This window comes from Lissotriton vulgaris, chromosome 5 (assembly GCF_964263255.1).
Source record: "Lissotriton vulgaris chromosome 5, aLisVul1.2, whole genome shotgun sequence".
Classification (NCBI taxonomy): domain Eukaryota; kingdom Metazoa; phylum Chordata; class Amphibia; order Caudata; family Salamandridae; genus Lissotriton; species Lissotriton vulgaris.
In genome coordinates this window covers 1,515,393,350-1,515,421,284 of record NC_141693.1, presented here as the reverse complement: position 1 = coordinate 1,515,421,284, position 27,935 = coordinate 1,515,393,350, and the positions used below count along the sequence as shown (strand labels likewise).

The 27,935-nt window shown below is 47.8% G+C and overlaps 1 protein-coding gene across 2 annotated transcripts in view; it reads left to right on the top strand.

The window, feature by feature from the left end:
- The window catches only part of GNAT2 (G protein subunit alpha transducin 2), a 222,106-nt gene that overhangs the window by 122,931 nt on the left and 71,240 nt on the right, over window positions 1–27,935 (top strand). For both annotated transcript variants that reach the window (XM_086923569.1, XM_086923568.1), the window contains exon 2: window positions 22,058–22,100. In XM_086923569.1, the coding sequence (XP_086779695.1) occupies window positions 22,096–22,100 (5 nt within the window). In that variant the 5' untranslated portion in view covers window positions 22,058–22,095. The remainder of the gene's footprint in view (window positions 1–22,057; window positions 22,101–27,935) is intronic.

The following is a 27,935-nucleotide window of genomic DNA, read 5'->3' as shown; positions in this document are numbered from 1 at the left end:
TGTTGAAGGAAGGAGATGAACCATTTTAGTTCTATGCCATTAATGCCGGAGCGCTTCGACAAGGTCTCCGGAAGAGCTGGATGAGTTACTGTGTCGAATGCCGCAAATAGGTAAATAAGGATGAGTAGGCAGGCATCACCTTCATCTAAAGCCTTGTGAATATAGTCAGAGATGTTGAGCATAGCTGTTTCAGTGCTACAGCCTTTTCTGAATCCTGATTGAAAGGTGCCGAGGAGGTTGACTTCATCAACGTGTTTGTTGAGTTGAAGGAGAATGCATTTCTCCAATGGTTTTGCAAGGAACGGGAGGTTGGAGATCGATCTGAGGTTGTTAAGATCATTAGGGTCGGCCCCTGGTTTCTTGAGAATGGGCGTTATTTGTCCTAGTGGAAGGGAGTCTGGGACGCAGCCTGAGATGAGAGAGGGGTTGATGATTTTTGTCCAGAATGGGGAAATGGTGTGGTTGAGTTCTTTTATAATTGGGGATGGGAGGGAGTCCATAGTGTGGGAAGAAGATTTTAGGTTAGAAATTATACTGAAGACCTTGTTTTTCAACATTAGCTCAAAGTCTGACCAATGCACATTGTTTTTTAGCTGGAGGCCGACCTAATTGTCCTTGGTAAGAACTCTTTCTGATTGGTCAATGGTGGATAAAGCGGGGCAGGTTAAGAGGGTCGGAGGGTTTGCGGTTTGGATGAAGGATTGATCAATTTTTGAGACTTTATTAGTGAAGAAGGTGGCAATTTCTTCACATCGCTCTTTGGTGGCTTTGAAATCGTGAGAGGGAGTGCAGTTTGTTTGGCTTTTGACAATGTTGAAAAGTTCTCTCGGTCTGTTTTTCGCCAGATCTAGTTGGCTGCGGAAGAAAGACGCCTATTCACTAAAAACTGTTTTTTTGTATGCCAGCCGAGCAGATGTAAGTTGCGCTAGGTGCAATGTCATGGGGTTTAGTCTCCAAGACCTTTCCTTTTGTCTGAATTGACACCTTTCGTTATTAAGTTCCACTTTGAAGCAGTGTTTTGATTTGGTTCGCCTTATTTGTTTGAGTTTGAGTGGAGCTACTTGGTCTGAAACCCAAGTCATTTTTTTAGTTAAAGTGCGTAGTGAGATCATCGGCCTTCCAGGAGGAGGGTTAGAGTTGTAGATGGGCATGAATCCTGGCTTCAAGCTGTATAGGGCATGCTCAGGTTCATTGCATCTTCAATCAATCAAGTCATTTGTATAGCGCGCTACTCACCCGGAAGGGTCTCAAGGCGCTGGGGGAGAGGGGTCCGTTACTTCTTCAGGCACAGTCACATCTCCTCATGTAAGATGGGTTGTGGTACAGCTCTACCTTCTTCTGTAGGGATTATTCAGGTGCAGGGCATGTTAAGGTACAGTAGGACTCCCTCATATGGGGTATGTTGAGGTTCAGCGATACCCGCAGCAGGTTGTGTTGATATCCTATGGTACCCCATATGAGTTGGGGTACAACAATACTCTTCTCACTGCTGTATCACATGTTGAGGTTCAGTACCCTCTTGTATGATGTGTTAAGGTTCAGTACTCTCCTTGCATGTTGAGGTAAGGTAGTACCTCTCCTGTAGGGCATGTTGAGGTACAGCAGGACCCCTCCTGTGTGGCGTGTTGAGGTTCAGCACACTGCTGTTTGGCGTGTTGAGGTTCAGTACCCTCCTGTGTGGCTTGCTGAGGTACAGTAGTAAATCTCCTGTAGGGCATGTTGAGGTACAGCAGTACCCCTCCTGTGGTGTGTGTTGGGGTACACCCTCTGGAGGGGGTACAGAGATGGGGCCCTCTCTCCGCATGGGCCCATGGGACCCGGGGACACCCACCTCAGACAGGCCGCGCTAAGAATAGACCAGGATTAGTCCCAACAGATGGCCTCATTAGTTAGATGGCTTCCTAAGTGAGTTTCCGCCCAAGGTGATAATATCTTCAAATCCTCTGTATGTCATCAGTGTCATCAGTGCTTACAAACCAGGATAAAGCACGAAAGGTGGCGGCTGCAGTAGCAGAAAGCAGGGTTCTCCTGTGGGAGGCAGAACTTCACGAAGCAGAGAAGTGGACTGGCACATTGGAAGCAGGACTGCACATGATGCCAGAGAAGGGCACTCGTAAGGGAGGCAGTACTGCACATGATACCAGAGCAGGGCATTCCTAAGGGAGGCAGTACTGCACTTGATGCTAGAGCAGGGCATTTCTATGGGAGGCAGTACTGCACTCGATGATAGTGCAGGGCATAAATAAGGAAGGCAGTACTGCACATGATGCCAGTGCAGGGCTTTCCTGTGGGAGGCAGTACTGCACTTTATGCCAGAGCAGAACATACCTAATGGAGGCAGTACTGCACTTGATGCTAGAGCAGGGCATACCTAAGGGAGGCAGTTCTGCACATGATGCCAGTGCAGGGCTTTCCTGTGGGAGGCAGTACTGCACTTTATGCCAGAGCAGAACATACCTAATGGAGGCAGTACTGCACTTGATGCTAGAGCAGGGCATTTCTATGGGAGGCAGTACTGCACATGATACCAGACCAGGGCATACCTAAGGGAGGCAGTACTGCACTTGATGCCAGAGCAGGGCATACCTAAGGGAGGCAGTACTGCACATGATGCCAGTGCAGGGCTTTCCTATGGGAGGCAGTACTGCACTTTATGCCAGAGCAGGGCATACCTAAGGGAGGCAGTACTGCACTTGATGCCAGAGCAGGGCATACCTAAGGGAGGCAGTACTGCACATGATGCCAGTGCAGGGCTTTCCTATGGGAGGCAGTACTGCACTTTATGCCAGAGCAGGGCATACCTAAGGGAGGCAGTACTGCACTTTATGCCAGAGCAGGGCATACCTAAGGGAGGCAGTACTGCACATGATGCCAGAGCATGGCATACCTAAGGGAGGCAGTACTGCACATGATGCCAGTGCAGGACATACCTAATGGAGGCAGTACTGCACATGATACCAGACCAGGGCATACCTAAGGGAGGCAGTACTGCACTTGATGCCAGAGCAGGGCATACCTAAGGGAGGCAGTACTGCACTTGATGCCAGAGCAGGGCATACCTAAGGGAGGCAGTACTGCACATGATGCCCGAGCAGGGCATACCTAAGGGAGGCAGTACTGCACTTGATGCCAGAGCAGGGCATACCGTTAGGGAGGCAGTACTGCACATGATACCAGACCAGGGCATACCTAAGGGAGGCAGTACTGCACTTGATGCCAGTGCAGGGCATTCCTATGTGAGGCAGTACTGCACTTGATGCCAGAGCAGGGCATACCTAAGGGAGGCAGTACTGCACTTGATGCCAGTGCAGGACATACCTAAGGGAGGCAGTACTGCACTTGATGCCAGAGCAGGGCATACCTAAGGGAGGCAGTACTGCACTTGATGCCAGTGCAGGACATACCTAAGGGAGGCAGTACTGCACTTGATGCCAGAGCAGGGCATACCTAAGGGAGGCAGTACTGCACTTGATGCCAGTGCAGGGCATTCCTATGTGAGGCAGTACTGCACTTGATGCCAGAGCAGGGCATACCTAAGGGAGGCAGTACTGCACATGATGCCCGAGCAGGGCATTCCTATGGGAGGCAGTTCTGCACTTGATGCCAGTGCAGGGCATTCCTATGTGAGGCAGTACTGCACTTTATGCCAGAGCAGGGCATACCTAAGGGAGGCAGTACTGCACTTGATGCCAGTGCAGGGCATTCCTATGTGAGGCAGTACTGCACTTGATGCCAGAGCAGGGCATACCTAAGGGAGGCAGTACTGCACATGATGCCCGAGCAGGGCATTCCTATGGGAGGCAGTTCTGCACTTGATGCCAGAGCAGGGCATACCTAAGGGAGGCAGTACTGCACTTTATGCCAGAGCAGGGCATACCTAAGGGAGGCAGTACTGCACTTGATGCCAGTGCAGGGCATTCCTATGTGAGGCAGTACTGCACTTGATGCCAGAGCAGGGCATTCCTAAGGGAGGCAGTACTGCACTTGATGCCAGTGCAGGACATACCTAAGGGAGGCAGTACTGCACTTGATGCCAGAGCAGGGCATACCTAAGGGAGGCAGTACTGCACTTGATGCCAGAGCAGGGCATACCATTAGGGAGGCAGTACTGCACATGATACCAGACCAGGGCATACCTAAGGGAGGCAGTACTGCACATGATGCCCGAGCAGGGCATTCCTATGGGAGGCAGTTCTGCACTTGATGCCAGAGCAGGGAAAACGGAGATTCTCCTCCTGGGCAAAAACACCTCGTCCTGGGGTGACAACTGGTGGCCGGATGTGCTAGGCCCTCCCCCTATGCCGAAGGAGTGTGTTAAAAACCTGGGAGTTTGGGTGGACTCTGCTTTAAAATTCACGCACCACACCAAAAAAGTTGCCGCCACATGCTTTGGCGTTTTGCGTAACATCAGGCCCATTCTGAAGTTCTTTGATTGCCGCACTCGTCAACTTATCATCCAGGCGACCATTCTCTCCAGACTGGACTATGCGAGTTCCCTTTTATTGGGAGCTAACCTAGCTGAAATCACTAGATTGCAAAGAGTTCAGAATGCGGCCGCCAGGGCTCTGGTTGGTCTCCCGCGCCATTCCTCTATATCGGGAACCTTGAAGAAACTGCATTGGCTCCCGGTGGGCAAAAGGGTCCAGTTCAAAGCATTGTGCTTCGCCTTCAAAATTCTTAAAACCTCCTCCCCCCCAATGCTTCGCCCACTTCTGTCAATGTACACCCCTAGGAGATTACTCCGGTCAGAGGGGCAGCATCTTGCAATCGTCCCCCGCACCAGACTGGCTAGAGTGGGCGGCCGCTCTTTCAGTTTCCTAGCGGCCAAGCTATGGAACAGTCTCCCTGAAGCTATCCGCGGGATTCAGGATCTCCTAGTCTTCAGAAAGGCTATCAAAACACACCTTTTTCAACAATAGTTCCCTCCTTAGCGTCTCCACCTCACTGTACTCTGTCCTTCCGCAGCGCCGGGACGCCCCTTTGCTGAGGCAGCCGTGCGCTATATAAATCACTATAGCATAGCATAGCATACCTAAGGGAGGCAGTACTGCACATGAAACCAGAGCAGGGCATACCTAAGGGAGGTAGTACTGCACATGATGCCCGAGCAGGGCATACCTCTTCGAGGCAGTACTGCACTCGATGATAGTGCAGGGCATAAATAAGGGAGGCAGTACTGCACTTGATGCCAGTGCAGGGCATACCTATTGGAGGCAGTACTGCACTTGATGCCAGTGCAGGGCATAAATAAGGGAGGCAGTACTGCACATGATACCAGAGCAGGGCATACCTATGGGAGGCAGTACTGCACTTGATGCCAGTGCAAGGCATACCTAAGGGAGACAGTACTGCACATGATACCAGAGCAGGGCATACCTATGGGAGGCAGAACTACACTTGATGCCAGTGCAGGGCATACCTAAGGGAGGCAGTACTGCACATGATGCAGATAGTAGGGCTCCCCTATGGGAAACAGAACTGCACATGATGTCTGTGCAGGGCATACATAAGCGAGGCAGTACTGCACTTGATGCCAGTGCAGGGCATTCCTATGTGAGGCAGTACTGCACTTGATGCCAGAGCAGGGCATACCTAAGGGAGGCAGTACTGCACATACCAGAGCAGGGCATACCTAAGGGAGGCAGTACTGCACTTGATGCCAGAGCAGGGCATACCTAATGGAGGCAGTACTGCACATACCAGAGCAGGGCATACCTAAGGGAGGCAGTACTGCACTTGATGCCAGAGCAGGGCATACCTATGGGAGGCAGTACTGCACTTGATGCCAGAGCAGGGCATACCTAAGGGAGGCAGTACTGCACTTGATGCCAGAGCAGGGCATACCTAAGGGAGGCAGTACTGCACATGATGCAGACAGGAGAGCTCCCCTATGGGAAACAGAACTGCACATGATGCAGAGAGCAGGTTCCCAACCCTTTGGAGACAGAGCTGCACACTAGCAGATATCAGGGCCTCACTATGTGGAGCAGAATTGCATGTTATGCAGGTACCAGAATTTGCCTTTGGGAGACAGAATAGTCTTTGGGTCAGACAGCACAGCCCGTCCAATAGGAGACGGCACTGGACAATGTCAATGTCAATGTCAAAAATTCTTGTATAGGGCACATCTCACTGTGAGGTCTCAAGGCGATAAAAGATGACAGAACTGCACATGAAGTACAGAGCACAGCTTACCTATAAGTTTACATGATGCAGAAAACAGGTCCTACCTTTTGGGAACCGGAAATGTCCATGCAGTGGAGAACAGCGCTTATTTATGTGAGGCATACATTTCCAAGATGCATACAGCAGGACCCTCACTGTGGCAGACAGATTTACACATAAATAAAATCCAGAGTTTGCCCTAATGCAACACAAAACTGCACAGAAGGCTAAGAACCTCAGAACTGCATAGGAGAACATATGCAGGTATATGGATGAAGGACTGCATTTTAAGCAGAGAACAGGGTCCACCCTATGGGAGACAGAACCGCACATAAAGCATGGGAGCAAAGAACATGAGTGAATATGAGAGACGGAACTGCTCATAAAGCAGGAAAGTCTCACCCTACTGGAGACATAACTTCGCATGATGCTGAGAGTAAAGTCCTCCTTAGGGAAACAGAATGTCACATGAAGACATTGCCAGGATTTGCCAGAATGGCAACAGAACTGCACAAGAAACTTAGAGCAGGCCTCACCTATGGGACACAGAACAGCACTTGGGGCAGAAGGCAGACTGTGCCCTATGGAGGTAGATCAATGTATACAAAAAAGCGATGGATGTTATGCTTGAATTAATCTCAACTGCTGGTACTTACCCAGCCCACATCCCAGTCCATTGTTATTATGCACACCATGCCACCTCACTTTGGACCCAGCTGTAAGTTAATCAGTCTTGACCCTGCTCGAATAGAAACAGTCCAGCCCGAGCTGCCAAGCGAGGCCCTCCCTAAACAAGAACACAAACAGCCCAGGACCAGTTTTGTGTTAGTTATTGGCTCATCAGCTGGTTATAGATTGGTTCCAGTGACACCGTGTGCTCAGGACCCATGTCTGGGCAAACCAATCCCACTTAAGGTGATATATCAAAGTATACAAAAAAGTGATGGATGGAATGCTTGAATGAATCCCAGCCTCCAGTAATTAGTCACATCTCAATCCATTGTTAGTTTGCACACCATGCCACTTCAGTTTGGACCCAGCTATATGTAAATCAGTCTTGGTCCTGCTCCAATGGGAACAACCCAGCCTGAACTGCCAAGCTAGGTCATCCCTGAACCGGAACACAAACACCCAGAACAGATTGGGGCCTAGTTATGGGTTCATCAGCTGGGTATAGCTTGGTTTCAGTGACACAGTGTGAGTGGGACCCACATAGGGTGACATATCAAAGTATGCTAAAAAGTGCAAAACCTGTTCTGGGTTGCTTGTGTTCCTTCCAACATCCCCACATAAGTACAATAATACAGGTGTACTATTCCCTTTATAATGAGCTCCCTGCCTTGGAGAGCTCTGTGTATCAGACATAGGAGCCAGCATAGAAAGTCATATGATTTTCTTGTGAGTAAGTCCGGAAACCTGCACCTAGTACACCTTCCATGCCTTCTTTCTGGAATGTTTGTGAATCGGAAAAGTATGAGAAACAAGTTTAGATTGGGAGAGAGAACTCCATACATTATTCATACTTTTTCATGAAATTGGCAATTTCTTCTTGGAGACCATTGTGCTGTCAAGCTGGACCTGAAAATGAAAGTGTGGCATGAAGGTAGCCTTTGCAGCCTGCATTTGATGTTATGTTTTGCTGGATGGGTGCAATGTAAGCAGTAAGGGGACAGGTATCCTCAACCTCCTTACTGCCTCAGCTATTTCTCCCAATTTGTGTTCAGCAATTTGTAGATTTCAACTGGTTGCTTTTGCAATGAATCAAGAACAGATGTATTGAAAACAACTGCTCAATATCATATAGTTGCAAGACAATTTCAATATAAATCCCGTAGATGCCTCTGCATTGAAAGTTCATAACATTAATTTCAATTATCGGATACGTTTATACATGAATGATAGAAAATAATATGTGGTGCCCAACAAACAATGGGGTAACTAACCTTATTTTTATCATGCGAAAAGTACCAGGATTCAAGATCAAACAGGAAGTAGCAAGAATGTATGGCCCATCATTGGTGGCCAAAGCTCATTTTGTGCTGCAAATCTCAACCTCTGACAGGTGCCACAAGGTAACAACCTATTGTGCTATTTAGACTGGGTCCATAAAGTCATGTTTGCTTAGACTGACTGTTGTTTCCTTAAACTAACCCTCCTCCTACCCTAGTTGGCTGCTTCAAGGCACTGTTTCCAAGTTATGCTACCTGTTATAATGCAAAGGATAGCCTACCAAATAAAGATTGCCAATGCTGTGGAGGTATGAAGCACAAGCACAGGGAATGGCATTTATTGGGATGTTGCTTCCATGACGTCACTTCCTGAGATGTTTTTGGTGTTAATGCTGGGTAATATTACTTGATGTGCTATCGTTAATTAAACAAATACTAACGTCTACAAATGTTGAAAACATGAGACAATGCAAGTTAGGGGCTTGTAAATCTGGCGGCATCGTCGAGCCCAGTGACTGCCTGTGGCGGGCAGCAGCAGTGGGGTGGACTCCAGGCGTCGCACCCAAGAGGTCTGCGCTGCAGAGCTGGGGCGCAGGGGCCACTTTGCTGCGGGCCTGTAAAAGGGGTAGGAGCCATGAGCAGCAGATGACGCCACAAGTCCTCTAGACCTCACCCATCCAGCGGTGGTAAATTGAGAGTCTGGGGTGGAGGCGAGGTGAGTGGGGAGGAGTGAGCTGGGATTCTGGTGACAGCCAATGCTGTAGACAGTGATAAGCTCTCCCGCGAAGCACAGGGGGAGCCGAATGTTGGTGTCTGAGGGGGTCCCCCTCTCCCATTGCAGTAGTGGAAGCATTGTGGGATCTGGGGTGGCCCCCCACACTTCCACGGCACAGACGTAGACTGGGAGAGAGCCCTGTAGAAGCTGGTTCCTGGCCGGCCACCTGAGTCGTTTGACCGTACGGCAGGCAGACTTGCCCCACAGTCGGCAGACCCGTTAGATGGGGGCCTGTGGGGTCATCACAGCCGGACAACATGAGGCTGCTCACGCCTCCCAGTGCCTCTGGGCTGGATTCACGGCGCTGGGGGATGGCGGGCCTCAATTGAGTTCCTCCACCTCTATCCCCCTTAGCAGGTGGGACATCTTTACCCTTCCTCTTACGAGATGGAGGGACGGCTGTGATCCTGGGGCAGGAGAACAAGGATGGTGTGAACAAAGCTGGGTAAGGCCCCTCAAGGTAAGGAGGCTACTACGAATCAACCCACAGAAATTGCATTGGACTCTGTTGCTATAGGAGCATTGTCGCAAACTTCACAAGGCCCAATGTCTGCAAAGATAGATGCCATCCTCAATGCCAGCTTGGGGACCAGACTAGACCTGGGAGGCACGGTAGACGGGGTAGTGCTACAATTGGGTCTGCAAGGACCAAAGACAACTCTCTGAGAGGGTGAAGAATGGGGAGGCGACCACCGCGGAGGTACAAAACCTCCTGATGCTCCTCCACATGCCAGTGGAGATGTTTCCCAGGCCAACCGAGACTCCGGTGGCACCAGGAACAGGCACCTCAAGGTGATGCCAGTGTGTCCAGGACCCCCACATTGGTGACGGCACAATACAAGCGGATATCAGTGATTGCTGTGGTGGCTCACTTTTGGGATCCAGATGCCACTGGTCCCGCTGAGGGGTAATGGGAGCTTCATCCTAGGAGTCAGTGATCCTTCAGCACAGTGCATCCTCCATCCCTCTCCCTGAGGGCACTCCCAGATGGCTGATGATATACTCTAGCTGCTGCTAGTGTGATAGAGTCACACTAGAAATTGCATACTCTCTTACTGGTAACTCCTGCATACAGTAGGCCACACAGGGGGCATCCCCCTCTTCTTGTTCTTCCTTTTCTTACTTTTCCTGGGGGGGCTCTTTCTCCCTTCAACCCCCCACCCCTGCGGCCCAGGTAGAGAGGCAGGACAACTCTCCACTGCAGGTGAGCCCCCGGACACTGCCACACTTGGATGTCGAAGGCTCTGGGCAGACTGCAGAGATCTTGCTTGGACCCCCCCACTTTGGGAACTCTTGATGTAATTGCACAGGACCTATAAGTTTGCTGGGCTACTTTAACTGTTTGGGCAGCCATATGTTGCTGTGCCTCCCTGGGGGTGAGAGTTGAAGAATTGGTTTCATTGTTACATTTGAGCCTCCCCTGACAAATGCACAGTATTAAACATGGCAACCTCCCACCAACCCACGATCGGAGATCCACCTTTTTGGCCACACCGCCACCTCCCCCCCACCCCCTCCCCCCCCCCACACTTACTCGGAGAATTATCATGGGTAGAGTATTGTTTCTAATCCTGAATGCCCAGGGCATGGGCACTGCCAGGATGTGCCACGCTGTCCACCAATATATCAGACAACAAGGGGTCCATAGCAATAAATACATATCACTCTGGGGAAAGAGACTGCAGAAGTATTGGAGGGGTAATAGTACATTGGCACAACTTATTTGGCCTTTGCCTAGGGGGGTGGGGGGGGGCGTTAATTTGGCTATGCCCCTCTGTAGCTTTCAAAAGCACGTGGCCTGAGATGGACCCAGAGGTGTGCTATGGCTATGTATTCATGAAGAGAAGCTGGACATATGGGAGGTGTTACTGGGCAGCGTGTATGAGCCTAAAATGGCCCAGTTGCAGTTTCTGGCAAGGATATTGTCAATGCAGACAAAGCAGTCCCGCTTGTCAAGGATCATTGGGGCGACTTTGACTGTGTAATGGACCCCAACCTTGATCGCTCACACTGCCCCTCCCTACTTCCCCCAAAGCATGTGCAGAGACACACCTCACACAATGGATTGCACACTTGTCACACTGGTGGACCCTGAACCCGGTCACTAGAGAATATTAATTTCTCCCCCCCCCCCCCCCACACCCCCCCCCCATGATCTATATGTCCGGCTTGACCACATCCTTTGTCACCTTATCATACAGCTTAAGTTAACCGGGGTGTCAGCCACAATCTACTATTACTACACACTGCATGGGGCCCCTGGACGCACCCATGGCCCATTCTCCTGCTTCTCCTGCAAATTTAGCGGAACCGACATCATCTCCGCTACGACCACAACACAGATCGCCGACCCCAACCACCTAGAATGCATCCTTCTCAACACCCGCTCGGTCCATAGGCACGCCATTGACCTCTGGAACCTACTAGACACCATCTCTCCTGACATCGCCTTCCTAACGGAAACATGGATGAACGCCTCCTCAGCCCCTGACATCGCCATCGCTATCCCGGATGACTATAAGATCACACGCAAGGACCGCACCGACCATACAGGAGATGGAATCGCTATCGTCCATAAGAAATCAATCCGCATCTCAACCAGCTCTGACGCCAACCTCGCCAACTCCGAACACCTTCACTTCCAGATCCACACCGACCCCAAGACCACGCTCAGAGGCACCCTCCTCTACAGACCACCAGGACCACGCGCAAAATTCAGTGAAGACATCACGGACTTCATCACCCCACACGCGCTCCCCTCCAAAGACTACATCCTTCTGGGAGACCTCAACTTCCACCTTGAAAAGATCAACGACCGCAACACCGCCACCCTCTTGGACAACCTCGCCAACCTCGGACTTAAACAACTGGTCACTTCCCCCACCCACATCGCAGGCCACACTCTCGACCCCATCTTCACCTCCAGCAACCACGTCTCATTCAGCCACACTACGGATCTCCTCTGGACTGACCACAGCTGCGTTCACTTCACCTACAACAAACCAAAACCCACCACCCACCTCCAACCAACTCTACAAAGAAACTGGAACAAAATCACCACAGAACAGATCTCCACATCGCTCCTTCAAACTTCCCCAGCCCTCTCTTCTAACGCCAACGAAGCCGCCTCCAACCTCACCCTTTGGTTATCCAACACTGCCGACACCTTAGCACCACTGAAAAAACGTCAACGCAAACTTGGCATCAAGAAGGCCTCATGGTTCAACGATGACCTCAAGAAGTCCAAGAAACTGTGCCGCTCCCTTGAAAAGGCCTGGAAAAAAGACCCATCCACCAGCAACAAGGACGCCTTCAAAAGCGCAATCCGTACTCACCACCAACTGATCCGAAAAGCCAAGAAAACAGCATTCAAGGATCGACTTGACGACAACGCCCACAACAGCAAGGAACTTTTCAACATCGTCAAGGAATTTTCCAACCCCTCGGCCAACTCCAACGACATTACCCCCTCTCAAACCCTCTGCGATTCCCTAGCCTCTTTTTTCCACAACAAAATTGCTGACATCCACAACAGCTTTGACAACCAACCCGGAAGCCAAGCCACCCCACCATCAGCTGACCATCTTCCCCCCGTCAACACCCTTAACGCCTGGAACCCAATCTCCACTGAGGACACCATCCGCCTGATGAATTCCATCCACTCTGGATCCCCCACAGACCCATGCCCTCACCACATCTTCAACAAAGCAGACTCCGTCATAGCTCCGCACCTCCGAGACGTCATCAACTGCTCCTTCAATTCCGCTACCTTCCCAGAAGACTGGAAACACGCTGAACTCACCGCCCTTCTGAAAAAACCAACAGCAGACCCCACCGAACTCAAAAACTACCGCCCCATCTCGCTTCTTCCATTCCCGGCCAAAGTCATCGAGAAAGCTGTCAACAACCAGTTCGCCGCCTTCCTCGAAGCCAACAAATCACTCGACCCCTCTCAATCTGGCTTCCGAGCCAAACACAGCACCGAGACCGCCCTAATCGCAGCAACAGACGACATTCGAACTCTACTGGACAATGGAGACACAGTCGCCCTCATCCTCCTCGACCTCTCTGCAGCCTTCGACACAGTCTGCCACAGCACCCTTTTACAACGCCTCAAAAACATCGGAATCCAAGGAAAGGCACTGGAATGGATCACCTCGTTCCTCACCGGAAGAACCCAGAGAGTCCGTCTCCCACCATTCAAGTCCAAGGCCTCTGAAATCATCTGCGGCGTACCACAAGGATCCTCACTCAGTCCCACCCTCTTCAACGTATACATGAGCCCCCTCGCGGCCATCGCCCGCCAACACAACCTCAACATCATCTCTTACGCGGATGACACTCAACTGATCCTATCTCTCACCAGGGACCCCAGCACTGCCAAAACTAACCTACACGAAGGAATGAAAGAAGTCGCCGAATGGATGAAACAAAGCCGTCTGAAACTGAACTCAGACAAAACAGAAGTCCTCATCTTAGGTAAATCCCCCTCTGCATGGGACGACTCCTGGTGGCCGGAAGCCCTCGGAAATGCACCCATCCCGACAGACCACGCACGGAACCTTGGCGTCATCCTGGACTCTTCACTCTCAATGAACAGACAAGTCAGCGCCGTATCCTCTTCCTGCTTTAACATTCTTCGCATGCTCAGAAAAACATTTCGCTGGATCCCCTCCGAAACAAGGAAAACAGTCACCCACGCTCTAGTCACGAGCCGACTGGACTACGGAAACACCCTCTACGCAGGCACCACCGCTAAACTCCAGAAGAAACTACAACGAATCCAAAACGCCTCAGCCCGGCTCATATTAGACATCCCACGCAACGAACACATCTCTGGTCACCTTAAAGACCTCCACTGGCTACCAGTCAATAAGAGGATTACTTTCCGACTGCTTACCCACGCACACAAATCACTCTACGACATCGGACCAGATTGCCTCAACTCTCGACTGTCCTTCTACACCCCCTCCCGCCAACTTCGCTCTTCCAGCCAAGCCTTCGCCACTGTTCCTCGCATCAACAAGTCCACCATGGGAGGCAGATCCTTCTCATACCTGGCTGCCAAAACATGGAACTCCCTCCCCGCTTACCTTCGCCTCACCCAGAATCACCTAGCTTTCAGAAAGCAGCTTAAAACGTGGATATTTGACAAATAATCCTCCTCCCCTTCCTAAGCGCCTTGAAACCCTCTGGGTGTGTAGTGCGCTATATAAATGTTTTGACTTGACTTGACTTGACTTGCCCCGCCAGTGCCTACCTGGTGCTTGCAAACAAAACAGGTGATGGACCGAATGTGGATCAATGTCACACATTCAACCCAGTCCGAAGATATGGGCCCAAATCCATCGTTTTTTTGCACTCCACACCACCCTGGGTTAGACAATGGCGATATGCAAATCAGCTCTGACCCTGTGCCCCATGGGAACAGTCCAGTCCGAACTACAAAAGCCATGTCCTTCCCAGAACGGAAACAAGCATCCGAGGACCGGACCGGTTTCGAGGTAACACCTCTCATCAGCCCGGCTAGCTTGACTCCAGTGGTGTGGAGTGCCTGGGACCCACGTCTGATACCGTTCTGGGAAGGACATGGCTTTTGTAGTTCGGACTGGACTGTTCCCATGGGGCACAGGGTCAGAGCTGATTTGCATATCGCCATTGTCTAACCCAGGGTGGTGTGGAGTGCAAAAAAACGATGGATTTGGGCCCAGATCTTTGGACTGGGGTGAATGTGTGACATTGATCCACATTCGGTCCATCACCTGTTTTGTTTGCAATACCTGGTGCTTGCAGCACACTGCGCTGGAGGAACCAGTATGCCTTGAAACATTTTGCAAGGCATTAGCTAATTACATAACTGACAATAGACACACATTCACCACACACCTAGTGGAGCGGGAGGTATAAATAACAGTGATCCTGGATGCTCCACTCATGCAGTCATTGGGACACGGGGCAACATGAGTCGGGCACTCACACAGTTGCGGACTTCGCTGGGGGCCTTTGAGAGGTTCACATTGTCGTACGACACCACACAGACTACGCTGTGGGATGCATGGCACCTCCATGCACAACAGATTTAGTTGTTCCGAATACATCATTATCCATATGCCAATAGAATTCACATTGCATATCGTGTCCTCATTTTCACTTAATGGCGATGGTTTTACACTTAACAAAGACATTGATTCAAAAATCGCATTCTTAGTTTCTTTTATCTTATTTGATCAATACAGCCTTGAGAAAGCCCCAGCCCAATCAGCCCTAGGGGGGGGAACACGTGTCGGCTGCCCTTCCATCACACAGATCTTCAGCTTGTTACCCTGGAAAATGGAATAAAGTACATTTGAAGTAATACATAAACGGACAAGAGTGTGGCTCATTACTAAAAGAGTATACACTCTTTCGCTTCTTTGCACAAGTAATACAATGGGGGAACTAAGAGTCTATACCCCGACTGAGTGAACACCCACAAAAAGAAGGGATTTTAAACGGAAGGCAGAGGGTGCAGGACCCTTCGCCAGTGTGTTTATCATGATGAAATGTAAGATCTCAGCACTTGGCTGTATCACCCTAATTAAACAGTAATCAGGAACAAACAAAATGGAAGTACCTGCCTAAAAACCTTCTCACCCTGAGGAATGGAAACTGTAATATTACCCCTTACCCCTACAATCTACTAAATGGAAGTGCTCAGGAAGGACCAATCAGCAGTCCTTTGCTACCAAGGCCCCCGTGGAACTTCTAAAGACAGTCCTGTTTTGATCCTTCTCACTTCAGTGACGAGGTCTCCACTCTCAAGCCACAGGAATGCAGGCCATACACACCCACTGTCTGATGGGTGCTGCCCCTATCGCCCTCCATCTTGTGTAATCTAAACCGGGGGCATCCAAAATAGATCCCACTGACTTCAATGCTCCCAATCAACATAACTTTACATGAGAGGGGTCTATCAACTACTCTCTGTCTTGACACTGAGAAAAGGCGTGTTCACAGTACAAATGCACAAAATATAGTACGCTGCCACTATTGCTTTAAGCATACATCTAACGCATGGACAGGAGTACACTGACCACTACTAAGGTATTCTTTGAGCACCTCTCCAGGTCATAGAGGAGGTTCTGGAGCTCACCTTATCAGGGATAGGCTTTGGCGCACACATTAGATTATGACGAGGCCAGAGTAAAAAAAGTCATGATTCTAAGTACACACACAGTTGTGTGCTTAGGGTACAAGTACATGCCTGTGCACCATGCGTGAGATATTCTCCATGGTGCCACTAACAGCTGTCAGAAAATGCTTCTATTTCACCGTGGTGCCACTAACATCTGCCGGACAGGATGCTTCAATATCACTACGGCGTCACTACAGCTGCTACAGGTGATGCTGTCATGTCACCATGGTGCCACTAACAGCTGCCAGAAGATGCTTCTTTGTCACCATGGCGGCACTAACATTTGCAAGACAGGATACGTCCATATCACTACAGCGTCACTACAGCTGCCAGAGATGATGCTTCCATGTCACCATGGCGCCCCTACAGCTACCACTAGTTTACTGTAAGTAGAAGGCATGCCTGGATTCAAATGGCCTACAAAGCAAAGCATGTAAAAACATTTTAATTTCAAATCAGATGACGTTTCTTGACGGGCAGTGAAATATCTCACAGTTCTATAAAGTGACAGTGGATTATCCTGTTCTAAAAAGAAATCGAGCCGTACGCGTATGTCTGTAGGGACCAGTGATGGAATCACAAGTTATAGAACGAAAACCTAAATTCCAGAACACACTAACGAGGAAACAGGCATGGAACATTGGGCATAAGGCAAGGTGGTGACTTCAAACTCTTATTTAATGCAGCTTGTGTGAAGATTAGATTCTCTTCTGAGAAGCTAACGTGCTCTCTGCCACAGATTAAGGAGCCAGACACTTAAGATGCTAAGCTTGGGTTTATGATGTAGGCAGAAGAGCGTGCATCCGAGTGCTCTTCCCAGGAAGCATTCCCTCTGAGAAAGGAAGGGGCAAGGAAGGAGTCATCTTGGCCCAGAGTAAGCAGATACCACAAAGCAGATATGTGCTAAACCAGGAGGGCCGTAGGATCATTTACAACAGGAAACATTTTGGGATATTGTGAGGTTTTCAAGAGCAGTACAGTTAGTACAAAGATATATAAGAATTTCGGTGACCATGACATTGAAACACATCCTGAGTAAACCTGCATCCCGGCCATCCTGATCAGCGTGGGCCCATGTAGGTGTCCTGAGAGGGAGATGCCACCTCATAAGGGTGATCTCAGCAGCTTCAGCCCTGCACTCCACAGTAATCTTTAGGTATGGCCCTGCAGAGTTTGGTGGAACCTACCAAGTCAATGCAGGTTTTCATTCTCCATGAGGTGAGTTGTCATAACCAAAAACCAGAGAGAACAAGCACCGGAACTTGTAATCTGTCTCTCGACTCCGTATGCAGACAGTAGTTGTGTTCTCCCTGTAAATCAAGACTCTTCCATATGATACATTGAAGTCTTCCATCGAGGCCTTTCGGGCTCTTGAACCTTGATATGGCTGGCTTGACTTCACCACAGAGTGTTGTGCTCCAGGACGCAGAATGTTGCAATTCAACTATTTTTGGAAGAAGTCTTGGAAGCCCCACAAGAAGGTGCTGTCAGAATAGGAGAGAAAACAAACCCTATTGCTCATTGACAAGGGACACATTTAGTCGTATTTCCTTCTGGTGAAGTCTAACAAACAGAAACAGATGGTTGCACGAAGCCAGGAGGAGTGATCTGATGATTCGCACAGAGATGTAAAGCTGACTGGAGGAGGTAAGCCTACTCCTAGAAAAGTGCTAAGAAGGCGAATAAAAAAATAAGTGGTTTGTGAAAATAGCACATAGACCACAGCCTTAAGTATATGTATCCTGGTAATTACATTTGTATTTTTAGAGCCTCCTCCGAAGAGGAAGACAGAATTAGTCTTCTAATGAGGGACATGCTCGAATCCCCATCCGCCAAGCGCTTTTGCGTATGCTCCAGAGAAGAGGAATTGCTGAGGTATAGCACTTGCACAGCCTGCCCCTCATCCAGGAAAAGCAGAATACAATCTGTGTTACACGTCTGTTAATGTGCTATGCGGGTGCAAAACCTGAAATAAAATCTTGTCCTGACTTTGTCATGTCTCATTGCGGAACTAGCCGTGTAACTGCGTGAACAGGGGGGTGTCAAGGGATTTCTGGCCCAGCCTGAGACACTCTGAACAAGTTCCCGGTACCACACTGCTGGTTCAGGTACTGGGTTTTTTCCAGGAAATCCACTCAGAGCCTCCGATTCCCTAAAACGTCCCAAAATTTGTCAAATGGCTTTCGCCATGTGCAGAGCTAGAGCGTGTGTTATGTTTGGGACAATAGAGGAGGAATGTGGAAGAATTTGGTCCTAGCATCTTCGGTTTGACTCTAGAAACATCAGATGCAGCGTCTTCCTCTTGGACTACCAGCAAAGGGTGACCGTGAAGTTCACAGTGGAAGTGTGGACAGGGAGGACTCTAAAGCCTATGATGGGCATCCTAACACTTTGGCCATGATGGCTGCTATGTATCGCGCACAGCTGGCAGCTCTTGCCTCCTTCTAACAGTACTGGACTGTGTTGGCAAGCAGAGGGATCAAGTACTATTCTGCATCAGACAGTACACCCAGACTCCTCGCCTTCGACTGAGCTCCAGAGGCTTTCCAAACAAACGGTGCAAGGTGGAAACTTAACACACTTCCTTCTCTATCCAAGAAAGATAGGTTTGTAGTAGCAGGGACTCGGCAGAGTCACAGATCTGACCGCTATAATGTTATGCCAGCCAGACTGATTGTCATGTGCACGGTTTGCAAGTCAAAATGCTGCAGTATATATGGCGGTACCCAGGAAAAGCCAAGTACATGTATGAGCCATAAATGGACAACTGAATATAAGACGTAGATGCCATAGGCAGAATACAGTGGGCATTCTGAGTATCGAAGCCAGAATGTTGAAGGAGGCAAATCTCAAAAACAAAAGAGGTCATTAATTAGTGATTTTCTATACCTCGCTCCACATCCACATACCTTGAAGGGGTATATCTTCAAATTACGTACATGTGGAGTGAATCTATAATTCCTCTATATACTCTTACCTTTCGATATTTTGGTCTTCGATTTTTTATGTGAACGATATTGCTGTACCACGATATTCATGGCCTCGATATTCAATAGTACAACTACAAAATACTATGGTAGCTTCTATTTACACTTCACTATCTCATATTTAAATGCTTCTGCTAATCTGGACCATATCATCTGGAAATGAAAATCACAATATTCCATTCCAATCGAAGCCTCCTTTTGCCCTTTCTAGTAGACGTGTGACAAAAAGTTGCTTCCTGTCCAGGTCTCCTTATTCTGAAAGTCCTTGCTATAGAGCCTCTAGCCCACCTCTGAGGTGTACTGAGGTGTTTCCCTGTTACAATGTAGCTCCCATCAGTGTGAATGCAAGGACATGTAGGTGTATAGGGACTTGCGATCGGAAGAGATGCTGCGGCAGAGAGCTGTGGAACAGGACTCCGGCAGAGCAAGATGCACTTCTGCGCACCAGATGCAGAGCTTTGAACCCCAAAGAGCCCCAGCCTTTCAAACCTGGAAGGGCAGCTGGGAGAACAGGCTTTTATTTAAAAAAATCAAGTTATAAAAGTCAATGCAAAGGAAAAGATTTGCATTCAAGTTTTGCCCAGACAAGAACACCAACAGGCAACACCACGAATCTGCCAATATCCCCAGGGCTATTGCAATGGGGATGTTGCAAGGGTACGGGACTAGTGTGCCAGTAGAGATCCCTTTACCTGACTGCCCAGTAGATCCTGAGGCTTCAACATTAGCATACTTTGAAGGGTATCTGCGCACTACCACTCACGGCAGACACCATGTCAGCGGGTGAAGTCTGCCCATCCAAACTGCGCTTGCACAAGATAGTGGGAGACAGTGACCAGCGGCTAAGACCTTTTTGATGAGATCACCAACCACTCTCAGATCTTTTGCTTAGCTGCAACATTATCTTATCACAACTAAGAAGATGCAGGTACCAGCTTGTCATTTTGCCAGTAATGAATATTTGGAAGGCAAAAGTACCAGCATCGCCCTCACTTAGGGTTTCCTAATCAGGGTAAGTGGAAGAAGGCAGCTGACAACTTATCTGGACACCGGCTGGGTAGTGCGAGCAACTAAGTCTATTACACAGAGAGAGACAGAGGCCCAACCATTGCTTACCCTCAGAGATAAGTGCAAGGTGCTTGAAGTGATGATGATCAGGATCTTCCCCAGAACACCCAGGGGGGGATGACCCACTTTAGGTATCCTCACCCCAACCTTTTAAGATGGTACTACCAGGGCGGACTCAACCATAGTATCAGATAGCTCTTTTTAAAAGATACTGGATAAAGGAGGGATCGATTGAGAAATGGCTAAAAATACCTCAAGGAAAATCCAAGGTATTTCCTTTATTAGTGGGTACCTTTCAGTGGGGTGAGGAAGCATATGACAAAGCATGCCACAAGATATGGGCGGGGCTTTCTCATCCAGTATAGCTGATGTACGACTCACTATCTAAAGCCCATCATCCTCCCCTGTGTGTCCTTCAGGAAGACCCTGATCACCGTCGCTTCGTTTGTGATTACCTACATGGGCAACTAACCTAGCAACATTCATTATAGGTTGAATCCTTACCTGCTCACAGCCCTCTGCGGGGCTGAATATGATGCACTCTTAATTTGAAATATTCTAGCCTAGTTGTTCGTTGCCACACACCTCCTTGATGTTCCAATTAATATTGAAATTATTGGGGCCATTGATAGTGTTAATAATTTATTATTTAATGTGGTAAATATAAAATTGGTTTTCAGCTTTCTTTAAACTCTATGTAAGTCAGAAACATGAGGTTTGCATATCTGGGTGGGTGGTCTGGCAGAGGGAGGTCCATGGCTCGACAGTTTGCACCCCATCACAATGTCCTTCCAATGGGAATAGCGAGCAACTCAGACTACAGATGCCAAATTTTTAGCCAGTTAAATACCGACTCCCTATTGTTTAGAATTTATTAGAACATTGGAATGTTGGGAGCTCCATTGCAGACAATGGAGTGCTCCCTACTTCTACAGGCCGGTAAAGGCCCGCAGAGCAACATTCCAATGTTCTACAAAGGCTTCTCAAAGTTCGAGGGGATTTATATCCCCTCGAACTTCGAGAACCCTTTGTTTAATTTGTTAGAACATTCTGTCCTCTAGTGGCAGAATGTTCTAATAGCCTTATAGCCCTTCGTAGCAGGGCTATACGGCTATGAAAGTCCCGCTGTTTCGTTAAAGTCCCTCGCCTTGGGCTCGGGGCCTTTAACGATTCAGTGGGCCTTTAATAGCCGGTATAGCCCGCTAAGGCGGGCTATAAGGCTATATTGGATAAGAAAAGTGGTACCTATTACAAACTTTCTCAATTGTGATAGGAAAAACATGCAGATTTGGGCGCACACCATTCCAAAATCTACGTCATGGTATTTACCCGGCCTTATTAACCTATAAATATTCATTAGTTTGGTCTGCGATATTTACCTCTAAACAATTCCGAAGGTTGAGAAAAATCTGACCTATTCGTACTTGCGACACGCTTGCAAAATCCTGCATGGATGTCGCGGTTTCGCATGGCACCCTTAATGAAGGCCTACACTGTGAAGCAGAGACTGGGGCTTTGAGGCTGCAGTCAGGAGGACTTCGGAAAAGGTGGAGTCCTCATTTAATCATGCTGCGTTTCCAGCCGTGGCCCATGAAGGTCAGAGCGGTGGGGCGTGGTTGGGGGGTTTTCAACAAACGACCATGAGGGAAAATTAAATAAATACTTCATTTTTTGGTCGTCGTCGTTTGACGAAATCCAACCCCACTGCCCCACCGCTTTTACTTGCATGGGCCGCGGCTGCACGTTTCTAGCCTGAGGTCTGTGCTTCGAAAGCCATTCTTGAGGGAGTGTACCCCGGAAGTATGAAAAACAGGGAGGGGGTCCAGAGGTCATGGGTAAACACATGATAACACAAGCAATTCATGCTGGTATTAATCTGATTATCACAGTGTTCCAATTCTCAAATCTCGCTTTCTGTTTTCTCCTCTGTGTCTTCCAGGAGCTGGTGAATCAGGCAAAAGCACGATTGTCAAACAAATGAAGTGAGTATTGCTAGAGATCATGGGGGTCACTAACAGGGGGGGGTGCACTAAAAGTTGAACAACATGAATCAAGAAGTGTCAAGGATGGGTATCACACAATGTATCAGTAAATTAATAATATAGAGGCTTGGACGAGAACACCAAACAAAGCACATTCAAACCTAGCAAAGTGCATTCAATAACCCTGTGTGTAGTTATAATGGCAGGCATACATGTAAGGCTCCATGTTTTGCCATCAAATACATGATTCCCTCTTCTCCTCCATCATTCTTACTTCTCATCCCTGCTTCACATCTCTACCTGTAATCCATCATCCCTACTTCTTATCCGCAACCTCTCATCTATCATCGTAATTATCTTCCCTACTTCTCATTCCTACTTCTCATCCATTGTCCCTACTTCTCTTCTATCATCCTTGCTTCTCATCCATACTTCTTAACTATCATCCCTATTTCTCATTCATCGTCCCTATTTCTCATCCCTACTGCACAGCCAACATTTCCACTTCCCATCCATCATCCCTGCTTCTCCTCCCTATTTCTCGTCCATCATCCCTATTTCTCATCCCTGCTTCCCATGCATCATCCCTCATGTCTTCCATCATCCTGACTTCCCTTCCATCATCCCTACTTCTCTTCCATCATCTCTGCTTCAAATCCCTACTTCTCAATGATCATTCCTACTTCTCATTCACCATCCCTAGTTCTTGTACCTACTTCTCATTCATCATTCTTACTTTTCATCCCTACTTCTCATCCATAATCCCTACTTCCCACCCAGCATCCTTACTTCTCATCCCTATTTCCTATCCATCATCCCTACGTTTGATGCCTACTTCTCATCCATCATCTCTACTTATCGTCCATCAACTCTACTTCTCATATGTCATTTTCTCTTCTCATTCATCATCCCTAGTTCTCGTACCTACTTCTCATTCATCATTTTTACTTCTCATCCCTACTTCTCATCCATAATCCCTCCTTCCCACCCATCATCCTTACTTCTCATCCCTATTTCGCATCCATCATCCCTACTTTTGATCCCGACTTCTCATCCTTCATCTCTACTTCTCATCCATCAACTCTACTTCTCATACGTAATTTTCACTTCTCATTCATCATTTCTTCTTCTCATCCATCATCCCTCCTTCTCATCCATCATCCCTATTTCTCATCCCTGCTTCCCATGCATCATTCCTCATGTCTTCCATCATCCATACTTCTTTTCTATAATCTCTGCTTCTCATCCCTACTTCTCAATCATCATTCCTACTTCTCACCCATCAACCCTAGTTCTCGGACCTACTTCTCATTCATCATTCTTACTTCTCATCCCTACTTCTCATGTATAATCCCTACTTCTCACACATCATCCTTACTTCTCATACCTATTTCCCATCCATCATCCCTACTTTTGATCCCTACTTTTCATCCTTCATCTCTACTTCTCATCCATCAACTCTACTTCTCATAAGTCATTTTCACTTCTCATTCATCATTTCTTCTTCTCATCCATCATCCCTACTTCTTCTACATCTCATCACTCATCTCTGCTTCCCATCCCTACTTCTCATCCATCATCCCTACTGCCCATCCATCGTCCCTACTACTTTCATCATCCCTACTTCTCTTCCATCATCTCTGCTTCTCATTCCAACTTCTTATCCATCATCCCTAGTTCTCGTCCCTACTTCTCATGCATCATTCTTACTTCTCATCCCTATTTTTCATCCATGACCTCTACTTCATATCCTACGTCTCATCCTTCATCCCTATTTATCATCCATCCTCCCTACTTCTCATCCATCATTCTTACTTCTCGTCCCAACTGTTTAGCCATAATCCCTACTTCTCACCAATCACTTACTTCTCATCTGTACTTCTCATCCATCCTCCCTACTTCTCATCCATCATCAATCATCCATAATCCCTACTCCTTCTCCATCCGTCTTATTTCTTAGCCATCATTCATTGTCCCTTTTTTGTATCCCTACTTCTCGTGAATCATCCGTAATCCCTACTTTTTATCCATCATCTCTACTTCTCATACCTCATCCTTACTTCTCATTTCTCAGTTTTACCAACACACTTTCAATGCTGTGAAGCACACCAACTTGCTTAACTCTGATTGGCTGTTGCCAACCAATCAGTGTGAAGGAAAGCATGCATATTTGTATGACTGAGGGATAGGGAATGTGAAGTAGGGATGATAGATGATGGATGAGGAGTGTAAGTAGGGATGAGAAGTAGGGAAGATGGATGAGAAAAGTGATGGTTGAGAAGTACGGGTGATGGATGAGAAGTAGGGATGCAAAATAGGGTTGATAGATAAGAAGTAGGAATGAGCAGTGGGGGTGATTGATGAGAAGTAGGGATTATGAATACGAAGTAGGTCTGATGGAAGAGAAGTAGGGATGATGGATGAGAATTAGGGATGAGAAGTAGGAATAATACAAGTGAAGTAGGGATGATGAATGAGAAGTAAGGACAATGGATTAGGAGCATGGATGATGGATTAGAAGTAGGGATGAGAAGCAGGGATGGGAAGTAAGGATTGTGGAAGAGAAGTAGTGATGATGAATGAGAAACATGTTTGATGGATAAGAAATAGGAATGAGAAGCAGGGATGAGCAGTAGGGATAATGGATGAGAAGAATTTAGGATGGATGCAAAATAGGAGTGAGAAGTAGGGATGACGAATGAGAAATGAGGATGTCCTAAAATTGATGCTGTACATGATGACAGGACTCATGTTTCCATTCTTGAGCTGTTATGCTAGAGATTGTTGTTTTTGTATGCGTTAGTCCAATTGGTTCAAAGGAAGAAAAGCAAGACCCACAACTACCAAAAGCATCATAATGGCAAATGAAAACAGAACTAAGCACACAAAGCAAAATGTAGCTTTGGACAGGTGGTATTACAGACCTATCTTTGCAGACCTTCTGCAATCCGACTTGCGAATTCTTCACATGCTTGATCAATCCACAGTCCTTAAGCATTTACAGAAATCCAGACCCATTAAAATGCACAGAGTAGACCTCTGTTTCTGCTGGGACAGTGGTCACTGCACAAAATAACATGGAATATCACGAAGGAGGGCTTTCAGTGGTCCATGAGACTGCATCTTCTCTCCCTGATACATGCAGCTGCCGCTTGCAGTGGTACAGCATCATCAGTAAAAAGTGGTTACCAGATGAAATGGGCAGTTGGTAAAAATGGTAATGCTTCACAACTGCTGACAATTACAAACCAAAGAAAGATACATGCATGTCCTTGCCTATCACTTACATCACTTTTACTTGCCATTGGTAATTTTGACCTTGTAAATTAAATGTCACTTTGATGCATCTCAATATTTGCTTTTTTCCCCCTGCAAAGTCTGCCATTTAGTGCAGCACAGGTTTCGTAATGGAAAAATGTTTGGTACATAAGGTCGATGGTATCCTTATGACATGGTGCAAGGTTTCAATCAGGTGCGTAGCTCAGGCCACTGCAACCCCTGTGCTGCGGAGGAGGTGACCCTGCACATTAGGGGCCCACAATCAGCTTGAGGCCTGAGAGTATCTGTGGAACTAGAAGAGTTTCAGAAACCACCCACCACATTTTGCAGGGAGACCCCCTCATTTTGCTTTACACCACTAGTTGGAATCGTACTTCCAACCAACACCATCAGAATCACACTCCAACCTCACACCAAAGTGTCAAACCCATATGGAACAGACTGTTGCTCGTTTTACAGCTGGGTTTGAAGAAGTGTAGCAAGGACATGAGTAGATAATTTTGCAGCTTCCGGTGCTCTCTGACCACCGTCTGCTGGTTCCTCTTCTCGGGGAGTAGAATCGATTTCCTCATTTTGGGCTTAGCAGTGACACTGCTATCATGACTCCATTCTCCAGGAGGTCTTGGCTCAGTAGCGGCCGGTGTGTCAATAGAGTTGCCTGGTTAGATGGGGAGGGATGGACAGACGGATGACGAGGCAAATAAAAAGAAAAACTTAAAACCACTTCTTTGCCACATTGCTGCACGGCGCCCCTCTCCACTGCAGCCACAGGCTCCCCGAGTCCACTGCAGCCAATCTTGATGCTTCTTTCATGCTGCTGAAAGCAGCGTCAGGATTGGCCTGAGCACTGATATTTGCGATTCCAGTTAGACTGGGAGCCTGTGCCTGCTCGCTCCAACCCACCAGCACAGCTCGGGTTGGAGACCGCTTCAGTGCGCATGGCGGTTTGTTTGGCCAGAGACGGGCGACCAGACCGTCATACGCACTGACTAGCAGTGCAACCACTCCTCCACCAGCCTGGCATCACCCTGGCCCCACCCCCAAGAGCAAAAATAAAACAATAATAAAGAAGGATTTATTATAGTTTTATTTTTTATTATTTTGGCTAATGGCAGGTGGGGCGATGCTCCTGCACCATAGCAGAGGAGCTGCCGCTGTCTGGGCTACCAGAAGGAAGTGACCTCATGACTGTGGAGCTCAGAGACCTGGGAAGAACGTCCTGGAGGAAGTCCTGTAGTTGGGCATGCCACACATACACGACGGTGTGCTGCCGGATGCTTGTGTGCGTGCAGTTTTGTAACCACGATGGTCATTAATCATAGTCCACCGTGACAGAGTGGATGCACGGTACAGACAATGGTTCAGTGGATAGACTTCCATTACCTCTGGGCCCAGAGTCTACGAAACCTGTGGCGTAAATCAAAGGCAGCCTGTGGGTAGGGGGCTTGGGGCTGTTCTTTTATAGCTTTGATTTTATTGTTCCAAACAAACCAGATGTGACTAACACCAAGACAGATGCACTTTCATGACACGACAGGCAAAGTCAAAGTCAAAAATTACTTTATTCGGTTAAAATTTAAAACCATCAAAGTACAGATCACATTACATACTACCTATGACACATTATAAATAAAACAAACATTCAATACAATAAATATGCCATTCACAAGAAAAAGCGTGGGCCATCCAATAATACGCGTTCCCACCAAAGAGCAGCCCCTGGTGTTCATAAAAAAATATTAAAAATGTTTGTCACACACCAAATTCCATCATTTAAAAGGTCAGTTTTACTTAAAATGCTTAAAAAAGAAGAAAGCCACCACTATAATTGAAGTTTGTTCCGTAGCCTAATTGCCCCTGAAATATAGCTGGCTACCCCTAAAACACATGACCCTGGAGCCCAGCATTTGCAAATAGGCTAGCGCTGGCCTAACTTGCTCAAAGTTACCACCTCTTAACAGTGGTAAAATACATTTTCTGCATAACGCGATATAAAAATCGCAGAAAAATACCATATGGAGGGTGTTCTGCTCTGAGAAGTTATCACAGGGGCAGGGGCCCGGGCCCAAAGACCCCTCTTTAAAAAAGCCTTTTGGAAACGATAATAGCCAGGGAACCATATTATACTTAAATCTAATTAACACAAACAAATGATAGGGTTTATTTATGTACGTTAGGTATGGCTGCATCTCCCTGCCTGAGCTCAACATAACAAATCTCCTCACTGAGGGTTTGGCTAGTTCCACTTCCTCCCTTATTAACATCGAGCTATTCAGAAACTGGTGCTTCAGGCCTCTAATGGCCAACTTGCCAAGAGCTCTAGGGTTTGAAAATAAGTCAGGGCAGCCCAATGAATCCATTTGCGTCTTGATATAATGGATCCACGGGATATCAAGTCCTTTGTCTAGAGACACACAGTCCTGAATGATCAACTGGTTCAGGTTAGGTGATGGCTGAGCCCAGATTCTTAGTCAACATAATAGTGGGGTGACCGCAATCTGATCTGAAAAAAAGCTGGCACCTAAATACTCATGAAGATTAAAAATTGGGGAGGAG